This window comes from Xenopus tropicalis, chromosome 7 (assembly GCF_000004195.4).
Source record: "Xenopus tropicalis strain Nigerian chromosome 7, UCB_Xtro_10.0, whole genome shotgun sequence".
NCBI classification, from domain to species: domain Eukaryota; kingdom Metazoa; phylum Chordata; class Amphibia; order Anura; family Pipidae; genus Xenopus; species Xenopus tropicalis.
Genome location: NC_030683.2, coordinates 31,821,152 through 31,843,769, shown reverse-complemented (window position 1 = coordinate 31,843,769; position 22,618 = coordinate 31,821,152). Strand labels below are relative to the sequence as shown.

The window sequence follows — 22,618 nt, the reverse complement described above, 5'->3', positions numbered from 1 at the left end:
TAGGGGCTGATTTACTAAGACACGAATTCCGACCGAATTGGAAAAATTCCGATTGGAATTCGTATTTTTTGCGATTTTTTCGGCGCCTTTACGACTTTTCGGAAATTATCGCGACTTTTTTGTTACCAATACGATTTGCGCGAAAAAACGCGAGTTTTTCGTAGCCATTCCGAAAGTTGCGATTTTTTCGTAGCGTTAAAACTTGCGCGAAAAGTTGCGCTTTTTTCGTAGCGTTAAAACTTAAAAGGCGCAACGTTTTGCGCAAGTTTTAACACTACGAAAAAATCGCAACTTTTTGCGCAAGTTTTAACGCTACGAAAAAATCGCAACTTTCGGAATGGCTACGAAAAAGTCGCGATAATTTTCCGAAAAAAATCGCAAAATACCGATCATTACGAAAAAACGCAATCGGACGCATTCGGCCCGTTCGTGAGTAAGTAAATGGGCCCCTTAGTCTGCTAAAAATAATTTAAACATTAAATAAATTCAGTTGGATTGTTTTGCCAGCTATATGGATTTATGGATTAAGTACAATCTACTGCTGTATTTTTACAGAGAAAAAGGGAAATGATTTTAAAAATTAGCATTACTTGCTTAAAATGGTCTCTCTGGGAGATGGTCTTCCTGTAATTCAGAGCCTTCTAGATAACGGATCCTATACCTCTACATATAAATTCACCTCAATGTTTGACATCTATGAGTAGAAACATTTTTGAAGATATTTAATTGTGTCTTGTTTGTTTTTTTAGTTGAGAACAAATTTTGCTCGATGTGGACCTGTTGCCAAGGCTGTGAATTCTGCACAAACCATAGCTTGTGTTTATATTGTGGATTCAGTGGTAAGAGTCAAAATTTATTTTTAGAAACCGTTTTGTCATTCCTTTTTCAGTTTTAGTCAGTTTTTATTAATCAGGCAACAGCAGAAGTAGTGGTTTTATTGCAGAATGATGGGTATCTCCATGGGTTGTGTACCACGTACACCAACAGGAAGCATTATGGGTGGCTCTGGGCAGGTGAAATGAGCCCAAGTGCTGCTTGTGAGACCTTTATTAAGTGCAAATCAGGGTAAAGTACAATAAATGGGTGTGAAACAACATGTTTTTTGCACTTTGCACCCTACCCTCTGGTTTGCACAGCTCTTTCTGCTCATGTAATAAAAGCAAAGAGCTGTGCTTTAGTATGAATACAGCTCTGCCTGCATTTGTATTCATAATGAGTTGCCAGTGGGTGTCTGTCTGGGTGCCCCCTAACTTGTGAGTTATTTAGATTCGCTAGCTAGTGAGTGACATTGGAATGCAGAACTGTACTTAGTGTTACCCTATGATAGGCGCTGAAAATTAGAAAAACAGTGTATAATTGAAATCAGGCTTTAAATTATATAAATATGAATTCTTGTGATGACTTACCATTTTTCCTACAGAATGCCTTTTGGTTCAGTCTGGGCTGGTGCACATTATTCCTAATACCCAGCATCATCTTGTCAGTTAAGCTCGCAAAACACTACAGAAGGATGAAAAGTTCTGATGTTTACGAGTAAGTATGATTTTTATTTATTTTGCATCTTGTGTCATAACACACTAAACAGGACCAACTACCCTTCATCTGAAGGTGGCCATACACAGGCTGATTTGGCTCTTTTAGTCTGAGACAGCTTATTTGCCCACGTATTGAGCACTCCATTGGGCCTACCCAACCAAAATTTGGCCGAAAATTGCCCATACAGTATATCGATCTGAAAGATTCAGAAATCTTGGCAGAGCAATGAACACAATAGCTTGTTTATGCAGTCCTTGCCCCAACGACCTGTATCCCTGTTGCTGTGATCCGAAGGGATTAGTCCATTATCGCCCATGTAAAAGAGGGCTTATTAGTGAAAGATCTGCTCGCTTGGCAAGGTCAGTGCATGGCCAGCTTGAAAGACTCATTTCTCTGTTCTACAATTCTGCCTGAGAGTTCTTTGTCTAATTTATTTGTCTAATTTAGATATAACAATAAAAGATAAGTCTGAGGCAAAGAAGCAAACCCAAACTTTTAAGTATAGGAACATCTGAAAAGCAAAATGCCCCTATTAATGCTTGAAAAAAATGAAATGGGACAATTTAACCCTTTACTTTGGCTGAAAATTGCTGCATGTGGAGAAAAATGTATACAAAACTACATGTAACTAATATAAAGTAGAACCGCTTCCCTGCTCCAGTACAGTGTTCCTGTCGGTTGTCTGACATGGATACACTGCCCTTCAAAAAGTTATTGCAAAAGCATTTCTGATTGGTCCCCCTGATTGGTAAAATATATAACTTAATAATATTTTGTAATAATGTCATTTGTTTTTTTTTCAGGAATGAATATGACCAAATGGAGATGTAAGTGTCTTGTTCTGTGTAGGGGTAAACAGTATAAATGGGAGAAAATGAAATTGGCAAGCTCATTTTCGGTATTTAAAGGGGAACGCCACTCAAACACAACTTAAACTTTTTGAAAAGTAAACATAACTTCAAGCATCTTTGCAATATACATCAGTATACCTAAGCCCCATCCCCTGTTGTCCTGCTGATCTGGCTGTCTACTTTGAGACACAAACAAATGTAACAGTAGTTGGTTGTCCTCAGCCTGCCTTCAGCCTGCATCCTCCCAATCCCACAATTCCCTGAACACGTGATGTCAATAAGGAAAGGAACATCACAGTGCAATGCATTGTGGGTTAAATAGTTCCTCCATGCTGTACACAAGCTGTGGAGAACTTACAATTTGTAACATCAATGTTTTAGTCCCTCCTCCCCTGCCATGATTACAAATGATGCAAAAAGGGAAGAACTGTTTTGCTGCTGGATTTCAGCATATACAAATGGTATTTATTCATACTTTTTGAAGGAACATATTACAGTGATAGATATATTAGGGGTCTCTGTGTTGTGTGGGGCTCTTAAATAGTGTTGGGTTTGGAAGCCAGAGTTTCCTTTTAATAAAGCTGTTGCTTATCTGTGTGTGCCCCTGTTCCACAATCATTCAAGCTTAATTTTCTTTGATCTGTTCTTCACTGCTGTCAGGGACGTCACCCCCCCCAGCCCACTCCCTCTTTCTGCAATCCATTAGCTCGTGGAATAGCATACACCAAAGGCACATTTTATACTGCTGATCTGTGATGATGCTCATGTGACGTGGTAGATGTATGTTATCAGTTAATGAGACAGCTGCAGGGTACTACTATGTGCAATGTGAAGTCTACTTCTTCTTTAATTATTGTGTCTAAATGTGATCCTTTATCAGAGTGTATACAATGTAAAAAATAAAATAGCTGGAACAACACCTGGCAGCTAAATGACATACTGTATACTGTACATGCTGCTGGTGGAATATACATGCTGATTATATCTCATACATACTGCTGCAGGGCTGTACATACTGGAAACAGCCATATGTACTGCTGGATAGCCAAGGGCACTCTTTGCTGAAGTTATACATGGCAGCTGAGCAGTGTGACTCAATGTGTCGCTGAATTGTACATTAAGTTGTGCTTTATAGGCATACTAACTGTATTAAAAAAATATACCTATGGGATTCTCAGTGGATATGGGCTCCTTGCGCAAAAGTCCTACTGCTCAGGGTGTGTCATTCACTGCTGTCAGGAGCCATGACAGTTGGACAGGGGTGGGTTGTCCACTACAGTTTTCTGCTGGATGGCAGTGTTGGACAAAATGCCCCATGTCTTATAGCCCTTGGAGTCCCAATGCTTCAAAACTTGACAGGACCCCTTATCTGTAAAATATTAGATTCCATATTGTACTGAGGGTATCAAAAGGTCTATACAAAGCATATATTTTTGTGGGTACTTTCTCATCCCCTGCAGTTGAAGGCTCGGGAGTGCAGCATAAACTAAAAGATTTTTTTTTCACCCTCACAGGACCACATCTCGGCAATTTCTGTTTCCCAGAGTCCAAGGAAAAGCCTGAAATGTCTCTTTCATTTCTCTCATGTGACAGACACAGGAATAACACACTTCTTCATAGGGCTGCTGGCCTCAATGTACTCAGGGATTGCCATTTACATTTATTTACCCCCCCTCTTAGTAGCATAATAACTGCTGAATTCATTCTCCTCTTTATTTTACACATTTCACTTGGGTGGAACAGCTGTCAAACAGAACGGCTATCTAGGCCTAAAATAAGGTTAGATTAGTTGGGAGAATGCAGAAACATAGAAGGAAGTGTAGGTATGGAATCTATATTCTGGAGGCATAATATTCAGGAATACGAATGGAGTGCTATGGAACTAATAGTATTTATTATTTTTCGCAATAATAATCCCTTGTTTTTCATGGTAACTAAACAAGCATAAATGCCATGTTGGCAGCAACCAAATTAGTTTTCTTTTATGTTTAAATTGTTTTTAGTACCTTTTTTAATAAATGGTGCTCCAAATTATGGAAAGATCCGTTACCCAGAAAACTTCCCAGGTCCCAGGCATTCCAGCTAATAAATGTCTTAACTGTAAATGCTAACTAAACATTTAGCATGCAACTCTAAGCATTGTACTTTTCCCGTTAGCCACCCTTTGTGTCAGTGTGTATGCTTCCACATAGAGAATACAGGGGGGTACTCCTTATGCACTACATAACAGGAAATATATGTATAACTTGTTTTTTATATTAATAGAGAATTATTATTATTGTCTGATAAAAATTCAAGTAAATGTGCTCTGTCTAAGCTGCTTGTGATTGAGAAGTGCTGTGTTATCAGCCCATGGGATAACTGACTGTGCCGGCAGCATCTCCAATAAAAGTGAAGGACAGTGAAGATGGCCATACACAGTGCAATCTGCTCGTTTGGCAGAGTTGCCAAATGAGCGGGTCATCTCCTGATATGCCTATATCGGGCTCTAGGGCCAAACAATCAAATTATAATGGCAGGTATATGGGCTGTTGGACTGATAACTGCATCAACCAGTCGATGTGTAGCCATACACAGGCAGATTTCAGCTGCCGATACAGGTCCTTTAGACCAATTTGGCAGCCTACCTGCCCATGTATGGGCACCAACAACGGGCCTGCTGACCGACATCTGGCCTAAAATCGGGCAGGTTTGATTTTTCAGTCAAATCGGGACTGCACCGGCTTGTTGATGTGGTCCCCGAACTGATGGTGCCTATGCCCGGCGTTTTAATTTGATTGTTTGGCCCTAGGGCTAAATGATTGAATTAGCCCAATATGACCCACACCTAGGTGGGCATAAAGGGAGAAGATTGGCTCGCTTGGCAACCCCGCCAAACAAGCGGATCTTGCAGTATATGGCCACCTTAAGTTAGATTGCGACAGACCGATTTGACAAGGCTACTGTTGCAAGTAGCTTGGCAGCCATGTTTGCAAAGTGTGTGCATTTATTCAAGTAAAAAGCTGCACCTCTTCTTCATTATTATTCCATTAATTACAACTGTAACTCCCACCATTACCTGAGCAAAAAGCTGCTAATAGCTTACACTACCGGTGGCATTTCCACAGGGGTGGGAGCCCCCATGCATCTCACTAAACTATAAATATATGTAGGATTACTGTAAAAGCTCCTCACTTTGTGCCCTTTCACATTTCTTTCTTTTATTATTTTATTTTTTTAAATGCTCACAATTAATAATGCAGTGCCAAGAAATAGTATTGTCGCATTGCAAAAGATATTCAGGAGCGTTTATTTTAAGGAAAAAAATCTGTTAATATTTATCTTTTATTTGTGAATGTTTTTTTTTTTAAATGTAATAGCGTATATGAAACCTTCTGACCATGTGTAAGTCTATGACCTAGTGGAATGCAACCAATCTTCTGGGAAGCCCGGGGCATTTCTCTGTGAGAGACTGATTGTGCTAAAGAAAGCCTAATTCTATTAGGTTGGATGGGCCCGTGATGACTTTCATGTGATGCTAATCCTTTAGGAAAAAATCTCCTTCATTTGATTGTTCCAATTTCTAATTTGTGTCTCAGTGTATCTTTCCTCCACCGTGGCATAAACTGCACATATCCCAGAGATTCAGGGACTGGCTTGTGTGCCCTTTACCCAAAACTATAGGCCCCATGCCAGCCAAAATGCCAGCCTATTCTGTGGGCAATGCAATGTTCTGTTTAGACTTGAGAAGACAGAAATAGATGCTGATGTTGCAGATCCTGTTGGGTTCCAGAGGTTCTGCAGCAGCTGCTGGCTGTAGAGATGGGCCTTGTATGATCGGTTTATGCCATACATATCCCAGCTGACCCAGAGATGGAAGCCTGTAACCACTAAACATTAAGTACCAGTATGTGGGGAACACACTCGTTTGTACTTCTCTAAGGATTTCATTTCTTATTGTACAGAGAATGAGGTTCTATGTTTCTCTTAATGAAGGATGTATTTTCTCTTGTCACTGTGTTGTGCTAAACTTCTTTAGGAATGTGTTTCTGCATAATAGCTATGGTTTCTTTTGTACATTTTAGGAAAATATGAAAGAATAACTATTTTTTTTCTATGTAGCACTGTGTCTGCTAAACCTTTATTTTTTGGCCCCTCTAATGGCGAGGGTGTGAAACGTTATAGTGGGCCCTGTAATAGCCTTCCCTTCAGTTACATTGAGCTGGTGGTTTGATTGCATATACATGTTTTAAATGACCCAGATCTTAGCGATGACTGAGCCCCCACATATAATTTTCATCCATTGAGTTCAGTGAGGGTAATGGATTTGTCAGCTTAGTGTATAGTGACCAGCATAGCCGGAATTCCTTGCATAACTTGCTGCTTATAAGTTCCATCCAAAGCATGTATATCCTATCAGTCGCCCAGCAAGTCAGATTTAGCTTAGTTCGGGCTAGAATTATATGTGATTTTCAATGAAAACTGATATTATACTGTAAAAAAAACTGCTCTCCCATGCAGTCAGTGCCAAAGACAATTTATCTGCCTGAGATGTAAATTTGTATGTGAATTAAAAGAAATCATTGTCTGTTTAATTTGTGATTACTGTCTATTTGTGCTCATATAAATAGCCAGCAAGGTATGAAGGTGCAGTTTATTATGTGTGTACAAAACAATATATATGAGTAATAGCTGGCTTGGGTACTGTAATTGCTTGTTTAAAACAGAACATTTTGCCCATATCAGCCCCACCCTGACCCCATCTTCTTTCTACTTAGAGGGGCCAGCACTCTGCTAGGGAAATGGGATCATTCTGGGTTCTGCCAAAGAAGCAATCCTGGCAGATGTGTTTTTATTTATAGCCTTTGGGATCCTCCATGTTTCTAATTTCAGAGCATTGTCTTGTGCCCTTTATAAAGATCTGTTAGTGGGTAAGCAAGGAGTTTATTGCATGTTCATGTTACTAATTGATATATAAATCTACAGGGGCTGTACTTTCTTTTATAATCAGTATGGAATTTGATACATGACTCATATGATAACATGAGGCCTAGGGACTACCAAAAGTGCCAGTCAGACCAGCCGTATGTGCCTGCTACTTCCCATAAAGACATGTGGGAAATGCACATGACAGGCAGACTGCCATTCAACAGCATAGAAACATTTCTGAGCAGACGCCATGTGCTGTGCATTCCCCATATTAGGGCGACTTGTCACAGCTACTAAATGCCAGAAAATACCCTACCATAAACAATACTGAGAACTGCCTTTGCTAAAACACACGTAGAGACAATTATCAGTACATGATCAGCATTGTCTATTTTAGTAGCGATGACGAGTAGCTGCTACTAGTTGCTCTGTGTGTCTTCACCCTTAGGCAGTGGATCTTAACTTTTCATAGCCCAAATTATGTTGTGGAATTACTGGTTACCCAATAATTATAGTAAGACCAATTCTTAGCAATTTTTCAGTTGGTCTTCATTTTTTATAGTTTTTTTTAACTATTTGCTGCCTTCTGATTCTTTCCAGCTTCCAAATGGACAGACCCCAGCAGCCAAAAAACTATTGCTCTGTGAGGCTACAATTTTATTCTTATTGTTACTTTGTATTTCTTATCTTTCTGTTCAGTCCTTCTCCTATTTATATTCCAATCTCTCCTTCAAACTACTGCCTGGTTACTAGAGTAATTTAGAACATAGCAACCAGATAGGAGCTGAAATTCCAAACTGAAGAGTTGCTGCACAAAAAGCTAAATAATTAAAAAAAACCACACATAATAAATGAAGACCAGTTGCAAATTGTTTCGGAATATTGCTCTCTACATCATACTAAAAGTTAATTTTAAGGTGAACAACCTCTTCAACCATAGGAAAAAAAATGTCGCTTTAGGGGGATCATGAAGATCCAGGCAACCGTTTTGGGTTCCAACCCATAGGTTAAGAATCCCAGCTATAAAGGAAGTGTTGAGAGGCTCTGGGATGCAGTTTACTACCTTACCATAGTAATAGGCCTACTATATTTATTTTACAAACATAAAGAAGCCTTGTGAGGATTAAAAGGCCACTCCAGGGGTAGCAACAGTAGCATCAAGCTAACGCCTCAGCTTCTCAGTGGGCTTGACCTGATCATAAGCTTAGAATCTTTTTTTGCCTTGGTGCTTAGTCCAGTCTCCAGCAAGGATTAGTTGTCTCACAGATGGCACATTTTGCTATAGAATACTCTGCTATAATTAAGCAAGGGCTCCGGGCCCTGTGGTTGCCCTACAAAATCAGCACCTCTCCACTGATGTGCGGTTCTTGTGGTTATGCATTTTGATTTTTGCAAAATATGACATTGTATTCAAACAGCCCCACTTTGCTCTTGTCTCTTTAAGGCTCTGACACACGGGGAGATTAGTCGCCCGCGACAAAACTCCCTGTTCGCGGGCGACTAATCTCCCCGAGTTGCCATGACCCGCCATCCCACTGGCGAACATGTAAGTCGCCGGCAGGATGGCACACGCGGTGGCGCGATTTCCCGAAATCGCCGAAAAAAGACTTGCGAGTCGCCGGTGGGATGGCGGGTCATGGCAACTCGGGCAGATTAGTCACCCTCGAACAGGGAGTTTTGTCGCGGGCGACTAATCTCCCCGTGTGTCAGAGCCCTTAGAGCAGTGGTTAACACAAACTCTAACAAATAAGCTTGTGACCCCATAACATTTGTTTAGAACCTGTTAAAAGAACAGTAACACTAAAAAATGAAAGAGCTTTAAAGTAATAAAAATATAATGCACTGTTGCCCTGCACTGGTAAAACTGGTGTATTTGCTACAGTAACACTACTATCATTTATATAATAAGCTGCTGTGTAGCCACGGGGGCAGCCATTCAAGCTGGAAAAAAGGAGAAAAGGCACAGGTTACATAGCAGATAACAGATAAGCTCTGTAGAATACAATAGTGTTTTATCTGTTATCTGCTATGTGCCTGTGCCTTTTCTCCTTTGAATGGCTGCCTCCATGGCTACATAGCAGCTTATTTATATAAATTATAGTAGCCTTTCTGAAGTAAACACACAACTTTTACCAGTGCAGGGCAGCAGCACATTATATTTTAGTTACTTTTATACACTTTCATTTTTTGGTGTTACTGTTCCTTTAAGCACCTTGTTTAATCATTATTTTGTGTTGTGGAGCTCTTTTGTAACTTGGAGAATGATTGTCTAACTGACAAACTATCATCAGAGGGAACAGGAGCCAGTGAAAATACCCAGTCTATTGGCCTAGCTGGGGGCATTGTACCCAGGGGTGCTGCTGTGGTGAGTTGAGAAACTCAGATGACTACCACTGGACTTATCAGGGGTGGCAGAGAGTCAATGCTGGGTTTTGACAGACCAGCTGCTAATCTATCTCCTGATGTTGGCAGATGGATGAGGAATCTGCAGATAAATAGAAACTATTCCTTGTTTCCTGTCATGTCCACTTGTTTGGGCTACTGGGCTGTCACTGTGACCAATCAGTCAGATAAGACCAGCATTATGAGGTCACCTTTAGGGTGAAGACACATGGAGCTTACTAGTAGCAGCTAATTTTTCAAGGCTACTAAACTCCAGAAAATACCCTGCCATAGACAATACTGAGAACTGCCTCTGCTAAAACACACATAGAGACAATTATCAGTAAATGATCAGCATTGTCTTTTTTAGTAGCCACAACAAGTAGCTGCTACTAGTAGTCTCTCGAGGCAACTTCGGCGATTTCCGCAAATCGCGCCGCTGCGTATGCCATCCCACCGGCGATTTACATTCTCGCCGGTGGGATGTCATATCAGGGAGATTAGTCGCCCGCAACAAGGGAGATTCCCTGTGTACCAGAGCCCTTAGGGCAGGGGTACACGGGGAGAATCTTCATTGTCGCGGGTGGCATACGGATTGCTGCGATGTCCCGCAGTCGTCAAAAGTTGCCTTGAGAGGAAACTTCGTGTATGCCATCCCATCGCCGATATACATTAAGATTTGTCGCTGGGCGACTAATCTCCCCGTGTACCCCTGCCCTTAGCCATAAAATAGCAACAAAATAAAAACCCTGTCACTGCTACAAATGAATACAGAAAATGCCATTTTGTCAGTAAGCATTATGGGCCACAAAAAAGACACTTGCTTGAACTCTTCTGCCTAACGGAGAAGACTAAAAAGTAATTTCAGAAATACATTTAAATTCCAGTTCAGTTTCTGGATGTTTATTTTTTTGTTAATTGTTCTTGTAAGGCCATTGCAGCTGTGCAATTCTGATGAAGCAGCAGTGTAAATAAAGTGGTATTTCTGGCATTCGTGTGACATGCCTTTACTGGGTGAGGAGAACACAGACACTGGAAGGAACAGATTGTGCCTTACCCAGCTGCACCATTACAGAAATGGAAAGGAAAGCAGCCTATTTTAGTGGTGGGGTAAGCAATAATGCAGCACAGTGCCGAAAGCTCACAACAACAGGGGCCCTTCCTAGGGAAGGACAAGCAGAGTATCCAGGGGCAGCGCAGATCCCCTATGGCCACTTGGCCAGGCGAGTGATGCAGCAGAGGGGCGGCGGCAGGGCCGGACAGCTTACAAGAAATGCTGGGCAGAGCGCCAGGCTAAAAGCACCTGGGAAGGACACTCAGAATGACTGTAAAGCATTTACTTTACTAGAAAAGGGTCTAAACATAAAGAAATGTAATACATAATAATGTAATATTTATACCCCTCCACCCATTCCTTTTTCCCTTGCTCTATGAGTAGCTCACCTTTAGGTTAATGCCCGGTATGTTACATAATAGCTGATTCTTAGCTTTCCTTTTAGCCTTTGTTTTGTATCATTTTTGCTTTATTCACCTTGCTCTTTTTTCTTTTTCAACTTGCAAACTAAAATGCGACCTGGTTGTGGGGCATCACTGACCCTAACAACCAAAAACTTAAGTTACTTATTACTTATGTTTCTGTTCAGGACTCCCTTCATGGGTAAAGTATAGGCTAAAACAGGGCGGTGTAGCACTCACTAGGGGCATTTCATGGCAACACTTCTGGTGAGGAAATTAAGCTTTTTGAAAAGTAAACATCATTCCAAGCAACATGCAATACATATCAATTAAAAAATGTGCAGTGTTTTCATGATTTGAATGTAATAATATATGGTTTGGAACAGTTCCCTAAGCCTGTTCCCCTGCTGACCTGGCTGACTACTTTGTGACTCAAAATGTAACAGTAATAGACTGTCCTCAGCCAGCATCCTCCAAATACCACAATCCCCTGCACACATGATGTCAACAAGGTAAGGAACATCACAGTAAAGTGCATTGTGGGTTATGTAGTTCCTGCATGCTGTCGGTTACGATTTGTAACATCAGTGTTCTAGTCCCTTCTCCCCTGCTTTTACCCAGGATTTCAAATGATACAGAAAGAGAAGAAATGTTTTGCAGCATGTTTTTTAGCACACAAAAATGGTATGTATCCATAGTTTTAGAAGGAACATTACAGTGATAGATATACTAGGGAGTTTCTGTGTTGTATGGGTTCTTTAACACATTTTCGTTTGGAGCTGAAGTTCCCTTTAGCATTTGCAAGTATGTTGTTTAACACACTGATTCCTGCAGTTGGTATATTCTGCTTCTCACTTCAAAATAAAATGAATGTCATTTGGCAATGGGCACCCAAACATTTGCATTTAACTGTAGCAGGAGAACTTGGCTCACACAGCGTTCGAAATTCCCCAAAGGTAATAAAAGCCAACACGCCCTGATACTAACAGGCTGGAAAGGAACATTCTCTATATTTATAGAAAACTGAAACTCATCAGCAACGGCGCAGCTCAAAGGAACATGCAGCCTATTGATCAGTAGAATTGACTTTCACTTTATATTTCCATCAGAGCTCAGCTAATGATAGAGATACATTGTACAGTCGGGGGTCTTAGCTGTGTCAGGGATAAACGCAGCAGGAAATGTAACCTCTATCATTATTATTAACACATATTTATGAAGTGCCGTACAATGGGTACATACAATGGACATACACATTACATCATTACCCTTTATCATGAGCTCTCTCCTAAGCATAGTGGAACAATAATTAGCATTACTGCCTTGTAGCGCTGTGGGTCATTCAGGGCTTTATTTGCAAGGAGTTAGTTCTCTCCATCCCTTTGTACATTTCCTCCGGGTTTCCCCCCCACACTCCAAAAACTCACAGGCAGGTTTAGGGCTCTGGCACACGGGGAGATTAGTCGCCCGCGGCAAAACTCCCTGTTCGCGGGCGACTAATCTCCCCGAGTTGCCTACCCCTGCCATCCCACCGGCGAACATGTAAGACGCGGCGGGGCGATTTCAGGAAATCGATTTGCGCAAAATCGTGCCGCCGCGTCTGCCATCCCGCCGGCGACTTATATGTTCGCCGGTGGGATGGCAGGGGTAGGCAACTCGGGGAGATTAGTCGCCCGCGAACAGGGAGTTTTGCCGCGGGCGACTAATCTCCCCGTGTGCCAGAGCCCTTAACTGGGTTTCATTGGTTTCAAGCATGAATGGGGTTATGTAATAAAAGGTACTAAGTTTGCCCAGGAGCAGAAACCCATAGCAACCAATCAGAAGGTAGAGTTTACCGGTCACCTGTTTAAAAACAAACATCTTATTGGTTGCTATACGTTATTGCTATTTGGCAAACTTAGTGCCTTGTATTACATGTGGGGTAACTGTGTTAGTAACTTTCAGTGAAGAATTAAACGGGGCAGGGGATTGAGGGTTGTTTCTCCACTGCCCAGTTATACAGAAAAGTATTTAAGAATAACTGGGCAAGAAAATGATTAGAAATAGTAGTATAAACAGTGGCTAAACGAGTTATGGAACACTGTGCATACAATGGAGAAATCTGGGCACCGCTGATGGGAACTAATCTCTATGTGCAAATCCAGGCTGGGCAAGAACAAACATTAGTAGTGTTTTCCCCCTAGGTCCATCCAAGTAATAAAAGGATATTGAACTAGAGAGGAGGCGGCGGGGATTCCCCATCATAGTACAAACATTTTCCTTTCTGTGGGATTGGTTCCAACCAAGTGCTAGGAATAAATTGACTGGCTGACATTTTGGAAACAAAAGCCATTAGCTACGTTACTGCCATTTGAGGTGAGAAGAAATAGAAACTGGCAGCCAGTAGATCTGTTTCCCCACCCTTCCATTGCATCAGTGTGCACTTACTGGCAAAGGATAAGAATAAAGGGCTTATTGTGTAACTATTTATAATGTGCATCTATACAATACACAAGTATATGATCCATTATCTGGAATGCTCCAAATTAAGGGAAGGCCATCTTCCATAGAGTCCATTTTAAGCCACAATTCTATTAATTAAGACAATAATTCCATTGTATACTACACAGGGTGCATTGTGCCTAACTGTGCAGACTGCTATAGCTCAAAAAGCTTAAGATACATAATTACCAATAAATGATTTTGTGAAGTGGGATTGGCCTATTTTCGCTGACATCCCCATGTATGATGTAAAGAAATAAGACACCTCTTATTAATATGATTATATAACAAAACACTCACTAGTGATACACAGCTCAGGCATTTCCCACTTTCCCCTGAACTTGCATTTTTCCTAAGTTTCATCACACCCAACTTGCTCAGTATGTTGTAGGGTCACCAATTCTAAGCAAATTGTCAGTAGGTCTTCATTATTTATGTGTTTTTGAATTTTTTGCCTTCTTACAACTCTTTGTATTTTTTTTAAATGGGGGTCACTGACCCCAGCAGCGAAATACCTATTGCTCTGAGTTTTATTGTAACTTTCTTTTCTATTCAGTCCATCTCCTATTCATATACCAGCCTCTCATCCAAACCACATCTTGTTTGCTAAGGTAACTCGGACCCTAGCAACCAAATAGCTTCTGAAACTCAAAAGGTGAATATCCTCTTTAAAGGCAGTTTGACTTACTTTCCCTGGCTTTCAAGCAGAAAGTGCCAAGCAGAAGCACAGCCTTGGCTTCTACTGTGCATGCCCCTGACTGCCAGAGAGAGAATATCAAGGGGCCAGGAAGTAGGAGAATTTCCTGGTCCTGGTAGATAACAGTGGACATGCTTTAACATAGCTGGGAATGAGCCTCATAGCAACCAAAAATTAGATTAAAAAAAAAAACAAAAAAACCCCACTATAAAAGTTATACAATAGAACTGAAGTTATAATTAGTTAAAATGTGCTACTATCAATATAACTATACCTCATACTCTGTAAACAAAGTAAACAGCCAATTAAATTAAAATGCAGAAAGATAAAAAAATCAAACCCAAAAGAATCTTGTGTGTTTTTGTTAAAAGCATTTATTTACCCTACATTTCAAATGCCAAATTTTAAATTAAAAACTACAACATTGCAGAAATATCTTAAAAGTGCATGATAACAAAAGGATATGTTTCAGGGGTCAATGAGAACGAAAATCTCTGAAGGTTAATGCTGCTGTAAGGTGTCACACGTGGCATTTTCTCCAGCAGAGCACAACTGCCAGTGCCTAATGCCAATGATTACAGTAGCATCCATAGCACATAGGTGAGTTTTGTCTTGAATGTGTGCCGTGTGTGCACCGATGAGTGGATGCACCGTAATTAATAGCATTAGTAGCTGGCAGTCATGGAGAGTAGTGGCATCTTCCACCAGCTGAAGAGACCCTCACTTGTGACACTTTGCAAACATCATCCCCCAGGATGTCACTGTACTTGACAACAGAGCAACTGCAAGGTATAAGTAGATGTTAGATGTCAAAGCTGATATCCATGAAGTCCCATCAGTTGGTTACCATCTGACCTATTAAGCTAATTATGTAAATATTTGGCCTATTTGAACTTGATTTTACAATTAACACACAAATGTTGCTGATAAGATCCAGTTGGAAACAGACAGGCAACTGGGTGACACTCAAGTACCTTGCTTTACTGGGGGCAAATGGTAAGATTTTAGGTGACTCAGTCTAAAGGCTGCCTTCACATTGGTGTGTACAATCTGGAGCTGCAAGCACAAACTTAAATAAAAGTGGCATGCAATTCCCCCCACCCCATCTTATCCATGCTCTTGGGAAAGTGACATTAAAGGTGGCCATACATGTAACAACCATTGGTCGCCCTCCACTGACCTTCAGAGCTGAATCGTCAGAAATGGAGATAGAAACAATAGAAATTCTACCTCCTTCTGCGATTCAGCCCTGAACGTAGATTTTGCTCGGGCGTATCTTTTAACCTTGCCAATCAACAAGTCGACCAATATCCACAGCCTTTTGCAATATCGGTCGCCTTGTTGAGCCGCCATACACGCACCTAATATTGTACAAAGCAAGGTTTCGTACAATACTGACGGTTGTGTGTATGGCCAGGAGACTTCAAAATCCCTGTTTATTTCCAAAACATCTACAAGGGCAACGCCCTGGCTAAACAAGGCAGAATGGGGATCTTTAAATAATATATGCATTTAGGCAGAGACGCCATTCTCACCCAGTGTGTTTAGTACTAAATTTTCAGGAAAAACCACCAAACTTAAAAGTTACTGCACAACAGTGTCCCAAAGAGTTGTGATGTGAAATAATATGCTTAAATAATTCAAAATAATACTGACGTACAAAAGCAAGGCGGCAGGGACTGAAAGCCTGCCATGGCATAAAAAGTGCTTCGAAAAAAAAAAAAGGCTATGTGTTCTATGTGCATTCTGTACAATTATTTACCAAGAATCGGGTGCATAGATATCTGGCACTGAGCATATTTCTGGCGATAAACCATCCCCATTAACAAAAGAGTGGCTTGTCTCTGGTGGGGTAGATGGAGAAAAAGTCAACGCTGTGGGTTTCATATGCTGCGCCTTTTGGTTCTGGATCACTTTGTTTAACAACGGCCTCAGCAACCCGACAGTCAATTGTGTCCCACCGTTACAGGAGAAGGGCAGATGCTGCTCATCGGGCATGTTCTGTAGAATAATGCGCAGCATGTCAGTAGGGGTCATATCCTCTGGGCAAATGTCACAGAGCTGAGTTATATAAGAATCCAAATGTCTGTGCCTGACAAATTCTGTCAAGAGAGTAATGAAGATATCCTTTGTAATGATTGGACTCAGCTGCGAGAACTTCTGGGTTTCTGTAATAACTCTCTCCCAGCGCTGGAGATCGATCAGCATATGGATAGCCTGAATGATGGCTTGGGGCCTTCCACTGTACAACAAGATATCAATTTCGATATCGCAGTCCCCATTTGCAGTAGTGTTAGCCTTGCCCTTGCTTACTACAGCCAGTGCTCTTTTATACAATGGAACACCCTCACAGTTATCTTTGTTACTCATGCTCCAGGGGAGCCCAGAACAATCCTGGGCCTGCTGAACAAACAGAGGCAGCCATTTGGGCTTGAATCTATACAAGGACTCACAGATGACCTCAAACAGTGGGCTAACCCCATTTTGAGAACTTTCCCTCGATCCAGCAGAAAGCGGACCCAAAATCCTTTTCCATAAATCCACGGTGGCTCTCACAATAAACCTCCCATCACCGTTTTGATGAAACTGAAGAGTGCCTTTAACAGACTTCCACGCCGCCTTCGGAAACAGACTAAAAAGAAAATTGATGTAAATCAAGTTCTCCCTGTCTAAATCTGTGTTAAGAAGACGAACAATTTCTTGGTCAATCAAATTCTCACAATATTTTTCTGTAACGTCCTCAGGTATATTTATAATCTGAGCCTTCAGCTGCTCCAGGCTCAGGCAGCTCTGTAGTTCATTCGTCATAGTGTTTACGTGGTCTGCGTAATTTTTGCTTTTTGCCTTTTCTGCCCTATGGTAGTTGCTGAAAATAGAGGAGAGCATTATGGGTGCTTGAAACATACCCTCCTTCTTTAGTTCTTGCACTGTCAGTTTGGCACTGCTCAAACTTCTCCTCTGATAATACTTGCAGGCTTCTTCATAAACCATTTCCAGCAAGACCTGCTCCACTTTACCAGTCTCAATTACGCTGCTCATAGAAGAAACCTTATAAATCCCAGCCTTTGTCATGAGATGAATATCATCCACTTCCGGGAGGTTCATTAGCCGAACTTCATCGGAGCTTAGTATTTTTTTCTCCAATAGCTTTCCGGTATTAGACTCAATGAGGTACAGCACCGTGTCAAAGGCACACACCAGCGTAGCCCCATAAATCTGCATGCTGACTCGGACTTCTGGAGTAAGTGTTATGGAATCAAAGACATAAATGCATCTCACCATCCCATTTGGGTGAAGCAAGTGAACCCCGCCGAGTGCATCCATTAGCAGCAGCTCCCCCAATCCTGTCACTGCAAAGGACCTGATGCCGACAGGTATCTGACTAGCCATGTAGCCAAGGCATTCAAGCACCAGTTTCTTAAAGTCTGATTCACACTCAGATATACTTTTGCTGTGAATGAGCCCCTTAGTGATGGTGGCCATATTGATCCTTTCATCCTGAGGGGAATAGACCAGTAGGAGCCTGGCCCCATTAGTCCTGAGGTTGCCATCGGGTACCATGAAGATATGATTGGGGGAAGAGAGCAAGTGGAAGAAGGGAGAGTGGTGCAGGAGAATGTTCATGCTTCCCAGGGTGACTTGCTGCTCCCCCTCCCACACTAATCTCCTGTGGCAGATGCAGTGCCGGTAGGCTTTGGCCCCTGAGGGCCCCTGTAGCTTTGCCTCGGAAGGGGGCCTCTCTTCGCACCACACCAGGCTCTCCCCATTGCTGCACACAGACGCAAGTCGAGCCCGGGGGCTGTTGCACAGATCCAGCGACTGTAGCAACTCCCAGCCCTTACTGAGGGCGCTTCTGGGCGGACTCCATATCTCCGTTCGGCCGTTCTGCCAGAGCAGGGTAAGCGCCCAGCCGTGCGGGACACACTGCGGGAAGAGAAGCGCCGACAGCGGAGGGGAGTGTGCAGCCCAGGACTTCTCCAGGTAGGCGGAGGGAGAGAGCGGGGCTTGGGAAGGCAAGCGGAGGAATGACAACACTTTGTGAGGCAGCAGCACGAAAAGGTGCCTCCCGTCCGGGCTGTGGTATAACCGAGACCCCGGGGTGTGCAAGGCTTCCCGAAGAACATGCTGCCGGCCAAAGGCTTGGAAATCGCACTCTAACTGCGGAGGGCCGAACTTCATCATGAGCTGCCCAGCCTCCGGTGGCCCCACACTGCCTGCAGCCGGTGCGCCAGCTTTACCAACACGGCTTCCACTCTGTCAGCAGCATAGCAGCATCACAGGACCCGACTAACCTCCTGACTTCCGTCCGCCCCTCTATGTTCACCTGCGAAGGGAGGGCGGGGCGATGACGCACGCTATCCATTGCCCTCCTCTCATTGGTTCTGTACAAAAAATGTCCGCCTATCAGTATGCTTAACTCAGGAGTACCGCTATAAAACTACAGTTCCCAGAAGTCCAGTGTTTTAAGCACGGCCAATAAGTGGCTGTATTCTACTGTTTATAGAGAATTAGGGTGTTGCTAAAGAATAACGTTTAATCAGGGCAGGGTGGTCTATACCGTCTGGAAAATAATTGCATGTGAATGGTGATTATAACCCTTTAGTCTGCACCCTCCTAGAGTTTCTTTGCTGCCACTTCAGTATATTTCCGTCTTCCGAATTTTGCTTTTACTTCCGCCAGAGTGTGGGTGGGGATGGCGGATACTCCGCCTGGGACCCGGATGCTGGCTCCTCTCTGGTTGTTTTGGGCCCCAGCGTGGATTGTAAAGCTGTGGTTGGTGGTGGAGAAGAGGGCTGTCAGCTGTACCCGGATTTCCCAGCTGGCAATGTAGGTATCATGGCTGGATTTCAGCTGCTAAATACCCAGTACTGCTGTACTGTACCTGGGCATAACATGGCATAAGTACCCAGAGTCATGCCACCATAGCTTACTTTTAGGCTTATGAAGGAAAGAATGGACTGCTTGGCCCCATGTATGTGCTGGCTGCTCATGTACTTATTGGCATTTTCCGTTTTAGACAGTCATTGTTTATTGGTCTGCTGGTTCTCTGTTTGCTTCTCATTGCACTTCAAATGCCAGGGCCTATTTCTTTTAAATTTGTTTTTATTTAAGTTTTCAAATACAACAAAAATATAAGTGAAATAATATCACATATTCAGCAAATTGTTTAGTAGATTAGAGGAAATTAAAAGTAAGAAACTTACAATATTTGTGACCTTTTGATCCATAATATGTATCTAAAACAATCCTAAATTAACTTATTCTGATGATAAAAACAGTTTCAAGGTTTGGATTTCGGTGCCGTTGCCAAGGGCTCTCAGTCCGCGGCGGTCAGTCCAAATCATTTGTTAATAGGCTATATGTGCGATGACTCCTGGGGGTTGTGTATGTTGAGGATTGGCTTGGGAGGTTTGAGCACAAAAGTGTCTGTTCTGCCTCATAGACAAGTGGGTTGTCGGAAGTATTTCGGTATTGTACCTAGTGTTGTGTTGAAAAACAACAATTGTCAAGTGTTCTATTTGCTGAGGAAGGGAAGTTTTGTAGGTAAGCCATGTGTCAAGGAATTTTCAAGTATATATTTCTTTATATCCAGTCAAGATGCAGTATGTGCCAGGGCCTATTTTGAATCCAAGTCTGCGCCTGTATAGATCTAACATAAAATATACTAATGGATAAGAGAGGTAACAAGGACATTTCAGAGCTTAAACTCCATTCTGTTAAAATCTTTTGTTAATGAAATATCTCTGCTATCAATAGCCATCAAACATCATCCTGGCTCTCCTGCTTATGACAATATGTCTATGAAATTCTTGGCTTGTAATGCAAAGTAGTGCTGAGCACTAAATGGAAAATCCCAAACCCTATAGATGAAATCCCTGCAGACTAGGCCCTCATTACCTACTGCATTGTCTTATTTGTATGCCAGTTATTGTGTACCCTTATGCATGGTGATGCAAAGTATGTTGTTGCCTTATAAATAGATGTAATAATAAATTGTCTTTTTTGGTTACCTGTAAGCAGTTATTTTAAAGCCATTATGGAAGCTTAGAGATTTTAGGAAACCCAAAGACATCTTAGGGGTGATGGCACGCAGAGTGATTTGATGCCCATGGGAAATCTGTGCTGCCCAGGGGTGATAGATTGCCTGAAATACCATAGCACTTGGGTAATGAAGCTATTCAGGAGTAAACACAATCACAAAGTATCCAACGTTTCAGCTTAGGCTTAAGCCGTCTTCAGGACATGCTAAAGACGGCTTAAATCTAAGCCAAAACGTTGAATAAAAACACAATTTTTTTTTTTTTGCTTTAAAAAGTCCAGAGAGTGTGTTTTCTTTGTGCTTTATAATTATCCAATGTTTACCCAGCACCCAGGTGGCATTCCAAGTTCTCTGTGTGCACTGTATTTTGATTTGATTATATTTTTATGTGTGTGTGTTGGGGGGGAAGGTGTTAGCCACTGGAGCTACCAGGTGTATCTTTTTGTAGTGGTGGTTATGTTGAACAGTTTTAAAATAGGCAAATCTTCCCGCAATGCCATATCCCCGGCTAGAATGTAAATCTCTGTGGGTATGGCATACGCGGCACCGCAATTTGCTGAAGTCGCCAAAGTTTCCTCTCAAGGCAACTTCGGAAAATTGCGGCGCCACGTATGCCATCCCACCGGCGGCATTATAGCCAGTGGGATGGCATTGCGGGGAGATTAGTCGCCCGTGACAACAGAGATTTGTCACGGTGCGACTAATCTCCCCGTGTACCCCTGCCCTTAAGAATCCTCTGAGATAATTGGCCTTAGGTTTAGCCAGGAGGAGGGTTGTGTGTCACTATATGTTGATAATATTCTGTTTTGGTACTGTAAACAAGCCAAAATTCCTGATACTTAACTTTACACATTATACTCGGGCTAATAAAGCCACTGCCCCTCTCTGTTTCTAAAACTCCTTGTTTGTCATTTATTCTTCTCCTACTTTGACAGCTGTACAATTCTTCCACTCCTGAATGCCGTACGCAAAGCATTCGTGTTAGTCTCTGTGTATAATTTTATAAGGGTTCCATTAATCCAAACCTATGTGCATATTCCTGATTGGTCCTTAAATAACTTTTATCCTACTATGTCAATGCTGTCAGCAATGTGAACCCACAACCTGCCTTGTTAGACAGCCTAAGAATATTAGAATATGTCACCACCCCTACTGTTTACCAGACTTCTACTGTAACTACCCCAACTTCTACATGTTAAAAATTTCTGGCTCTGACCCCAACAGACTCTTAAGTGTTTTGGAGATGTATTTCTTACTAATGGCTTCGCATTGTGAGTGTGATGCTTGCAAGTGCCCCAGATAGAATTTCTAATCTAGACTCTGAGGACAGGAGAAGGGAACAGACAATACACATGCCTACCTGATTTCTGTTATTAACCCTGGGCATTTTAGCCTGATAGGAAGAAGACAATTATCAAATTGCCACTGTTTTCTTGTCTGGATATGTCCTCACTTATTTGGGAATGTCTTTAATGCAAGCGATGGTAGACTTGCTTAGCGTTGTGCCTACTGGTGAAAATGGTTGGCCTGGTTTCCGCCAAAGATGTATTATCTAAATTTTGCACAATCTTTTTTTTTTTTTAATAACAAAAATTTGCCATTTGGATAGGGTCCCCAGAATTTGTGATTCATTAAAACATAGGAATACCAGACTTCTTTTAAGAGGTTGTTCACCTTCAAATTTACTTTTAGTATAATATAGACATTTATATTCTGATACAATTTGCAACTGGCTTTAGTTTTTTATTTTTTTGTATTTTTTTCAGTTATCTAGCTTTTTGTTCAGCAATTCTCCAGTATGGAATTTTAGCAGTTATCCGGTTGCTAGAATAGGAATAAAAGAGGGACTAAATGGAAAGATAAGGAATAAAAGTAACCATAAAAATAAAATTGTAGCCTCAAACAACAATAGTTTTTTTTGGCTGCTGGGATCAGTAACCCCAAAAAAGGCAAATAATTAAAAAAAAAAAAAACCCAAAAACTATGACGAATAAATAATGAAGACTTAAAGGTGAAGAATTAAAGGTGAACCACCCCTTTATATAACGCTTGCCTCCTTTGTAAGAGGTGCCCAAAAAAGTTATGGCAGAATATGATAGAGGTCTGTGAAGGTTTTCGTTCATCCAGGTCATGGTTTATCGGTAGTAATAAGTCATATCAACTGGACTTGCGGTATTCTTCACTTGAAGAGGCTGCACATTCTGGGAGAAAAAATACAGCAAGCCCAGTTTGACTTATTGGTGGTATCCCTGCCCTCAGCCTGGCATC

General features: G+C 41.8%; 3 protein-coding genes across 8 annotated transcripts in view; 2 read left to right on the top strand and 1 right to left on the bottom strand.

Moving 5' to 3' along the window:
- The window catches only part of LOC100488690 (prominin 3), a 58,825-nt gene extending 51,864 nt beyond the window's left edge, over positions 1 to 6,961 (top strand). For 4 of the 5 annotated variants that reach the window (XM_031904911.1, XM_031904912.1, XM_031904909.1 and 1 more), the window contains 4 exons: positions 750 to 839; positions 1,421 to 1,533; positions 2,340 to 2,363; positions 3,902 to 6,961. In XM_031904911.1, coding sequence (XP_031760771.1) covers positions 750 to 839; positions 1,421 to 1,533; positions 2,340 to 2,363; positions 3,902 to 3,950 — 276 coding nt within the window. In that variant the 3' untranslated portion in view covers positions 3,951 to 6,961. 5 annotated transcript variants of the gene reach the window in all.
- A 7,703-nt stretch (positions 6,962 to 14,664) lies between these two features.
- Positions 14,665 to 18,666, bottom strand: hps6 (HPS6, biogenesis of lysosomal organelles complex 2 subunit 3). The gene has a single exon (XM_012967773.3). It carries the CDS (start codon positions 18,490 to 18,492, stop codon positions 16,069 to 16,071), a length of 2,424 nt encoding a protein of 807 aa, XP_012823227.2. The 5' UTR covers positions 18,493 to 18,666; the 3' UTR covers positions 14,665 to 16,068.
- Positions 18,667 to 18,822: 156 nt separating this feature from the next.
- Positions 18,823 to 22,618, top strand: part of armh3 (armadillo like helical domain containing 3) — a 98,509-nt gene continuing 94,713 nt past the window's right edge. The window contains exon 1 of one of the 2 annotated variants that reach the window (XM_031906237.1): positions 18,823 to 19,137. The gene's annotated coding sequence lies outside the window, so the exon portion shown is untranslated. The remainder of the gene's footprint in view (positions 19,138 to 22,618) is intronic. The other variant, XM_002940569.5, reaches the window with a different exon arrangement.

Coding starts and splice junctions, on each gene's coding strand:
- hps6 (XM_012967773.3), bottom strand. CDS start 18,492: ATGATGAAGTTCGGCCCTCCGCAGTTAGAGTGCGATTTCCAAGCCTTT.